Genomic DNA, 8,667 nt, shown 5'->3' on the forward strand with positions numbered 1-8,667 from the left:
TTTCTAAATGGAGTCCTTTCAAATGAAATTTGGCTCTTCTGTTAAAGTAATTTTTGTAGGCTTTTTATTTCAGGTGAGTCCTGAAAAGTAAGTCCAAAATTTTTATGAATCCTAAAACACAAAGATATATAGTTGGTTTTCAAAATTTGAGTGGGTCCTACAGGAAAACAATGAATCAAAGGCTCAAAATATCTAAGTCACCGCTGTATAGTTTAAAATGAGTTCATGGAAATTAAATGTCCTATTTAATCTCTATGCTTCAAACAGCTTCAGGTGTGAGGATGGGACGTAGGGGTGAGGAATGAGTGGGATGTGAGGTTGGCATGTAGGGGTGACGAATGGATGGGGTGTGGGGATGGCATGTAGGGGTGACGAATGGATGGGGTGTGGGGATGGCATGTAGGGGTGAGGAATGGGTGGGGTGTGGGGATAGCATGTAGGGGAGAGGAATGAGTGGGGTGTGGGGATGGCATGTAGGGGTGAGGAATGGGTGGGGTGTGGGGATGGCATGTAGGGGTGACGAATGGAAAGAGTAGGTTCAGGCGAATGAAAGAAGGTGAGAGGAATGGGTGGGGTGTGGGGATGGCATGTAGGGGTGAGGAATGAGTGGGATGTGAGGTTGGCATGTAGGGGTGAGGAATGGATGGGGTGTGGGGATGGCATGTAGGGGTGAGGAATGGGTGGGGTGTGGGGATGGCATGTAGGGGAGAGGAATGAGTGGGGTTTGAGGATGGCATGTAGGGGTGAGGAATGGGTGGGGTTTGAGGATGGCATGTAGGGGTGAGGAATGGGTGGGGTGTGAGGATGGCATGTAGGGGTGAGGAATGGTGTGGGGTGGCATGTAGGGGTGAATGGATGGGGTGTGGCATGGTAGGGGTGAGGAATGGGTAGGGGTGGGAATTGGGGTGTGGGGATGGCATGTAGGGGTGAGGAATGGGTGGGGTGTGGGGATGGCATGTAGGGGTGAGGAATGGGTGGGATGTGAGGTTGGCATGTAGGGGTGAGGAATGAGTGGGGTGTGGGGATGGCATGTAGGGGTGAGGAATGGGTGGGGTGTGAGGATGGCATGTAGGGGTGAGGAATGGGTGGGGTTTGAGGATGGCATGTAGGGGTGAGGAATGGGTGGGGTGTGAGGATGGCATGTAGGGGTGAGGAATGAGTGGGGTGTGGGGATGGCATGTAGGGGTGAGGAATGGGTGGGGTGTGAGGATGGCATGTAGGGGTGAGGAATGGGTGGGGTGTGGATGGCATGTAGGGGTGAGGAAGGGGTGAGGAATGGTTGGGGTGTGAGGTGTGAGGATGGGTAGGGGTGAGGAATGGGTGGGGGGTGTGAGGATGGCAGGTAGGGGTGAGGAATGGGTGGGGTGTGAGGATGGCAGGTAGGGGTGAGGAATGGGTGGGGTGTGAGGATGGCATGTAGGGGTGAGGAATGAGTGGGGTGTGAGGATGGCAGGTAGGGGTGAGGAATGGGTGGGGTTTGAGGATGGCAGGTAGGGGTGAGAAATGGGTGGGGTGTGAGGATGGCAGATAGGGGTGAGGAATGAGTGGGGTGTGAGGATGGCAGGTAGGGGTTAGGAATGGGTGGGGTGTGAGGATGGCAGGTAGGGGTGAGGAATGGGTGGGGTGTGAGGATGGCAGGTAGGGGTGAGGAATGAGTGAGGTGTAAGGATGGCAGGTAGGGGTGAGGAAAGGGTGGGATGTGGGGTATGGCAGCTTTAACACGATTTCTTTAATGACTATATTTATATCTCTGGAAACTAGAGTAAATGATATATGGTATATGTATAGTGGATAAATAGCTTCCTGACTCCTCCCTGGAAACAGGAAAGATTGCAGAGGATCAAAAATAAGGTTCAGATCAGAAACAGCAAATCTATCACAGGTTTTGACACCTTTAGGTGTGTGTATTCTGGATTTACCTCAGTGACCCTCTAGGTTTGTACAGGTCAACAAATAATATACATTTTCCTTGAGAAATTTGACACACAGAGTGAACATTCGAATTAAGTGTAAGAATCCACTGGAAACCTTGTGTTATTGATTCTTGTTTCTAATACAGAGATGTGACACATTTACATGATACCATTTAAGGAAATATAAACAATTACATGATACCATATAAGGAAGTATAAACAATTACTTGTTTCTATTAAATTTATCATTAAGCTGAGGATGTCTACTGCTGTTGTTTCACAGTGTTCAGAACTCTCCAGTGCAGGAGAGGAGTATGTGCTCCTAACAGCAGGAAATGGCGGTAACCAGAAGCAATTTGGGTCTGTCAAGGGGAGACAATTCCTATTGGCCAACCAGGACTTTGCTCAGCGGTTCTTCAGCTACTGCTACAGTAAGTAAAATAGCTGCAGATCTCTCACTATGAATTTCTAACATTGTGTCGTGGATAAAATACCAGTCTACACCTTTACAGTGTTATTGTCAGAAAGATTCCAAGACAAATCCCCCTCAGGATTTTATGTTTTGTTTCCAGTACCACCCATGGAATTTCATGGACAATTTGCTTAGTAGGAAATCAAACCATGGACTCCTAAGGTTAATTGGATATTTAAAGGAAACTTCTGCAAATAATTTAAAAGAAATTCTAAAACTTAAGCATTAACATCATCAATATCAGCCTAACCATGACCTCACTCTACTTGACCTGGAGTCAATTAATGATCAGTTGCGGCTGATCTGACTGCCCCTTGGTACTGTGGTTTGTAGGCTAATTCTCTATACTCTGACTCTGATCACCAATTAACACAAGGTAGGACAGTGAGAGGGCAGTTACATTACCTTATTCACATACCAGATATGATTCTGAATCTGGCATAGATGTATTATAGGTGAAAAAATGAGTTATTTAAATGGATGGGCTTATTACCAGGCATGGCCTCATTGACAAGTAAAAACAGTATCAGGAAATCGTAGTATACTACATTCATAGAACAGGTTGCAAAATTACTTATTATCCACCTACATACTACTGCTCAGTAATCCTGTTGATTGTTTTTATCTATGCATAAATGTCATTTCAGATGCTGCCACTTCTGGTATGTACATGGGAGGCCAACCATACGGCCATACTGACGTTATGTCCATGGCGGCCAGCAGAAACTCCAGCGTGCCTGTAGGCCACGCCCACCAGCCTGTAAGTGACAGTGCTGCCAGTACTATTGCTGGTGCTCTGCAGTCTCTAGCAGCAGAGTTCCATATGGGGAGACCTCAGAATCCTGGGATGATGAATTTAGGATCGACAGGAATTGTCGGAGGTGAGGGACATCAGAACTATGACTTGGCATCACAGGAACGAGATGTTATGTCAAATTACATGGGCAGTGTACCATACAGTAATCAACACACAAACATTACCTCTGGATACCTCAACAATCTGAATCATTCAAATGTTTGTGTTCCAAATACAAATACCCACTCTAACGACTATCTCCTCAGAACAGGTATTGGAAATGAAAGTTTTACAAACCAAACGATGAACAGGGAAAATTTGATTCCTAATTTGACTGAAAGCAATGCTAAATCTCACGAAGATTTTACCAGGAGTCAGAAAGAAACAACTAAATCTGTTGGTAATGTAAGCGAAAATTCAAACTTTGTTGAGAACCCAAATAAATGTGCAAATTTTACTGACAATCAAGAGACAAATCAAAATTTGGAATCAATTTCTAAAACAGAAAAGATATTAGAAGAAGATCCCAAAAAGCAGATTGTCAATCAAACAGAGTCGTCAACTGATCAAGAAGTGACAACATCAGTTAACACAGAAAATAGTCAGGAACATGTCTCGGAAAAAAGCAATGCTGTGACTGCAAATCCTCCTGCTGAAAAGCAGTTTGACGTCTCCGATGATAGTAACTTCAGTATTGGGTTTGAGACGGACTTGAACTTACATGAGCAACAAAATAATTTGAAGTTGGTCATTAGTAACGTTGTCTCTTGTCTGGACCAAGAACAAGCTGCAGATGTCAAACACGGAGAAAATTCTACGGAGAAAACAACAAGAAATCAAGAGGACAACTGGAGGAGGAAGTTGAGAAAAAAAAGTTTGAAAGAAACCCGACAAACAAAAGCAGGAAAAGAGAAATCTCCAAGTGCAGATGAAAATGATGAATTGGAATCTGCGGGCGAGCTAACTGAAAAAGAAGAGGAAGATTATGCGATTTCTGATGAAAATGATAGTGAGGCTACAATTGTTTCCGACACAGAAACTGATGATGGGTCCTGTTTACGTGGTGCTGCAAAACGGAAGGCAGCATTTCAGTGTCATCGTTGTGGTGTTTGTCACAAAACTTTTGCAAATTCATCAAATTTACGTCGCCATGAAAAGTCACATGGTGTTCAAGGTGACCAGCGCAGGTGTACCAAGTGTAACAAGTTTGTGCTTGTGAATGATATGAAACGTCATTTGAAAACAAAGCATGCAAACGATAACAAAAGACAAAAATTACACTGTAAAGAATGTGGGAAAATCTGCATGTCAAAGTCAATTTTACGTCAGCATATTTCAAAGAAACACTCAGAGGTGAACTTCAAGTGTGACAGGTGTCACAAAACCTTCATGTCAGAAGATGCCTTCAAAAGTCACATGGTGAAACACTTAGAGAAACATTTCTGTGTAATGTGTCAACAGAATTTTCCTAACCGTGCTAGTTTAGCTCAGCACTCCGCTGAAGCACATCCAAACAGTAGTCAGATTGAGATTATCAAATGCAATGTATGTGGGCGACGGAGGGGGCAGGAACACAAGTGCCCGGGGAAGAAAATCAAAGTACCCAGAGAGTTCATCTGTCACATATGTAATAAGAAGTTTTCACGGATACAAAACCTTAATCTTCATCGCCGAATACACAGCGACAACCGTACCAAGCTGAAGTGTGACCAGTGTGACAAGCTGTTTTCTGATAGGTGTAGTTTGAAAAAACACATCAAATACGTACATAGTGCGGAAAGAAATTTCATCTGTGATGTGTGTGGAAAGTCCTTCAAACAGAATGATACTTTAAAGAACCATGTAAGAATTCATGCTGAAGAAAAGACCGATGAGTTTAAGTGTGATCTTTGCTCTAAGTTACTCTCCAGTAAGTCTGCATTAAATGTTCATCAGCGTTCTCACACGGGAGCGAAACCTTACATGTGTGAAATCTGTGGTATGTCCTTCCGTCAAGTGGCCAATATGAGGAAGCACATGTTGATTCATACGACTGCTAAGGCCAACCAGTGTGACCTCTGTGGCAAAGAGTACAAATACCGTGACTCCTGGAAGGCTCACATGAGGAGTCACGTCATCAAAGAAGGTCTGCGACACGAGGTCATCAAAACCAAATACGGGAAGGTGTATAACTGTGAATACTGCCAGAAACAATTCTCTACCGCCTCACAGTACAAAGTCCATCTCCGAACACACACCGACGAACGACCATTCAAATGTGACTTGTGTGAAAAGGCTTTTAAAGAAAAGGGTAAGCTGAGTCGCCACATGAATCGTGTGCATGTCCATTCTCAAGTGTTATCCCTGCATCCTCATCAAAAGGTGTCTATGGACAGTCGAATTGTTGTACCTGTACCGAATGACCAAATGTTCTACACAGGTGTTGTAGCTGGGGTGTAAATATAACAACACTAAAGGAACTTCTCATGGTATGTACAATGCCAGAACAGTACTGTTGATGATAAACATCCCATATTACACGTGTAGCCAGAGGCTACATGTAGATATAGCTGTGTCCTGTACAGGAGCTGTTGTTTACATGTAAGAAAGTTGTGTCCTGTACAGGAACTGTTGTTTACATGTAAGAAAGCTGTGTCCTGTACAGGAACTGTTGTTTACATGTAAGAAAGCTGTGTCCTGTACAGGAACTGTTGTTTACATGTAAGAAAGCTGTGTCCTGTACAGGAGCTGTTGTTTACATGTAAGAAAGCTGTGTCCTGTACAGGAGCTGTTGTTTACATGTAAGAAAGCTGTGTCCTGTACAGGAACTGTTGTTTACATGTAAGAAAGCTGTGTCCTGTACAGGAACTGTTGTTTACATGTAAGAAAGCTGTGTCCTGTACAGGAACTGTTGTTTACATGTAAGAAAGCTGTGTCCTGTACAGGAACTGTTGTTTACATGTAAGAAAGCTGTGTCCTGTACAGGAACTGTTGTTTACATGTAAGAAAGCTGTGTCCTGTACAGGAACTGTTGTTTACATGTAAGAAAGCTGTGTCCAGTGGCCCCAGTTGTTCAGAGGCTAGTTAGAGATGATCACTCGTTAGGGAAGTTATGTTAGTCACACAAAATATGAAAATTCTTTTTTGAGCAGTAGAATTGTGTGTTTTCACAACCACTGGTTACTCTGTGTAACCTTAATTGTATCTAACCTTGACTCTATCTAACCTTAGCTTTATCTAAACTTAATTATTTCTAAACTTAACTCTATCTAACCTTAACTCTATCTAACCTTAGCTTTATCTAACCTTAATTCTTTCTTAACTTCACTCTATCGAACCATAACTCTCTCTAACCTTAACTCTATGTAACCTTAGCTTTATCTAACCTTAATTCTTTCTAACCTTAACTCTATCTAACCTTTCTAACCTTAGCTTTATCTAACCTTAATTCTTTCTAAACTTAACTCTATCTAACCTTTCTAACCTTAGCTTTATCTAACCTTAATTCTTTCTAACTTAACTCTATCTAACCATAACTCTCTCTAACCTTATCTAACCATAACTCTCTCTAACCTTATCTAACCATAACTCTCTCTAACCATAACTCTCTCTAACCTTAACTGTCTTTAACCTGAACTCATCTAAGCCCTTTAAGCAACCACAGCCATGTTGTCTTCTGGACAACACTTAGACACTGGAGTCAAGTATTTTGTGTATTGGAAACAAAACTGACTTCACTTGATTATAATAAAGCCGGTGATATATTGGTGCCAGATGTGACTTCTGATCCGGTCGATATATAACAGCTCTGTTACGAAGTTTGCCGGGAATGATGTTGTTTGCATATAAAACTTTATGCACTGTAAGCTTGTAAATCTTCTGTTTTATCACATCATTTGTAACTTTTGAGTGTTATTTCCTGGTTTATTTATTTTGATGTGAGAGATAAAAACGCTATGCCTTTTAACAAACTACAGCAGGTCGTCTGTTGGTAAAATCATTGAATCATTCTGTTGAAATTGACTGGTTTTATTATGAATTTACAATGTAGTGTGAAAAATACATTGTGGTATAGGTCAGATAAAGGTATTAATCCTGGGAAACATAACCGTGGTTTATAACTCAGGTTAGGGAGACCTGATCAGGGTACATAGGTCAGATTAAGGTACTAACTCTGGGAAACATAACCTTGGTTTATAACTCAGGTCAAGGAGATCTGATCAGGGTACTGAAACATCAGTCAATATTAGTGTGCTGAATATCATCCATTGGTGATTAGAGTGTAAATAACTCTGTTATGGTACTAGATTACCCTCAGCTGAGGTGATGTGCATCGTCAAAGACACAACTATATACAATGGTCAAAAATGTAATTTGGGAGATGCGGGGGGGAAGGGGGGGGATATTGAAAGGAAACATTGCACCTTAAAATCTTGTATATTGTTTGATATGTGAAAAGTTGGTCTATATATAGACTTGTGTGATAGGTGAAAAGTTGGTCTATTTTTAGACTTGTGTGATAGGTGAATAGTTGGTCTATATATAGACTTGTGTGATAGGTGAAAAGTTGGTCTATTTTTAGACTTGTGTGATAGGTGAAAAGTTGGTCTATATATAGACTTGTGTGATAGGTGAAAAGTTGGTCTATATATAGACTTGTGTGATAGGTGAAAAGTTGGTCTATATATGGACCGTTCTATGCAATGTTGTTAGGTGATGCGTAATATTGTTAGTATGGTGGATTAAGGCACACAGCACATTGTGATATATCTCGTAATGAGAGATTTATCAATTAATGATTTTAAAAAAGATTATAAAATTGATTTGTAAATCTCACCACACAATGACAGTACTATGTATAGTGGTCATATGTTAAAGTTTTAATTGGTAGAACTGGAGTTAAAATTTAGATTTTAAGATACAAACTGATTGACCCCATGGTAATCTGTACACAATTAGCCCGTTATAGAGTGTAATCTAAATCTGTCTTCCGTCCTTATCAAAATAAATGATGATATTTGATATATTTATAAGCCTTCTGTGGGTATATACCTCCTTCATGCTTTGTACGATGTGTTTAATACACTGGGTAGATTTTTTTAGTTCAAAACTGAGAAAAAATGGTTCTGTGTTACTGGTGACCTGAAATGTCAAACATATCAGTTTAGCTTCGTTTGTTAGGATTGGTTGATAACACATTACTGTAAAGTCATTAATTTCCGTGGGCATTTATTTTTGTGGAATTTATATCTAAACAAATAAAAGTTGACATGGGTTATATAGTACGAGTGGATTTTGTGAGCAAGGTTCATCAACGAAGTCAAATGCCAACTTATATCAAGTGTTTATATTTGGAAAACCTCCAAATTAAATTCCCACAAAAAATTATTTTAGTGTCAGATCACTTAAAACATCGACTTTATATTATTTAAAGATTACTGCATAGTAACATTTATATCAGTATATGGAAATTCATTGTTCATTCTCACTGACTCTTTCTCTCTCTC

General features: G+C 40.9%; 2 protein-coding genes across 2 annotated transcripts; one reads left to right on the forward strand and one right to left on the reverse strand.

Annotated features, from left to right (window-relative positions):
- Positions 1-252: 252 nt before the first annotated feature.
- LOC132554836 (uncharacterized) lies at positions 253-1,416 on the reverse strand. Its single transcript, XM_060219160.1, has one exon. The coding sequence runs from the start codon at positions 1,414-1,416 to the stop codon at positions 253-255; it is 1,164 nt and encodes a 387-aa protein (XP_060075143.1).
- Positions 1,417-2,172: 756 nt separating this feature from the next.
- On the forward strand, positions 2,173-5,631 carry LOC132554837 (zinc finger protein 235-like). Its single transcript, XM_060219161.1, has 2 exons — positions 2,173-2,344; positions 3,033-5,631. Exons 1-2 carry the CDS (start codon positions 2,173-2,175, stop codon positions 5,618-5,620), a joined length of 2,760 nt encoding a protein of 919 aa, XP_060075144.1. The 3' UTR covers positions 5,621-5,631.
- Positions 5,632-8,667: the final 3,036 nt, after the last annotated feature.

This window comes from Ylistrum balloti, unplaced genomic scaffold (assembly GCF_031769215.1).
Source record: "Ylistrum balloti isolate Yb309-2 unplaced genomic scaffold, AGI_CSIRO_Ybal_v1 Utg370448, whole genome shotgun sequence".
Classification (NCBI taxonomy): domain Eukaryota; kingdom Metazoa; phylum Mollusca; class Bivalvia; order Pectinida; family Pectinidae; genus Ylistrum; species Ylistrum balloti.

Bases quoted from the DNA above. Each gene is read 5' to 3' on its own strand.
- LOC132554837 (XM_060219161.1), top strand. From the start codon at position 2,173: ATGTCTACTGCTGTTGTTTCACAGTGTTCAGAACTCTCCAGTGCAGGA. The intron at 2,345-3,032 runs GTAAGTAAAATA...ATGTCATTTCAG, and splicing joins GTTCTTCAGCTACTGCTACA to ATGCTGCCACTTCTGGTATG.
- LOC132554836 (XM_060219160.1), bottom strand. From the start codon at position 1,416: ATGCCATCCTCACACCCCACCCATTCCTCACCCCTACCTGCCATCCTC.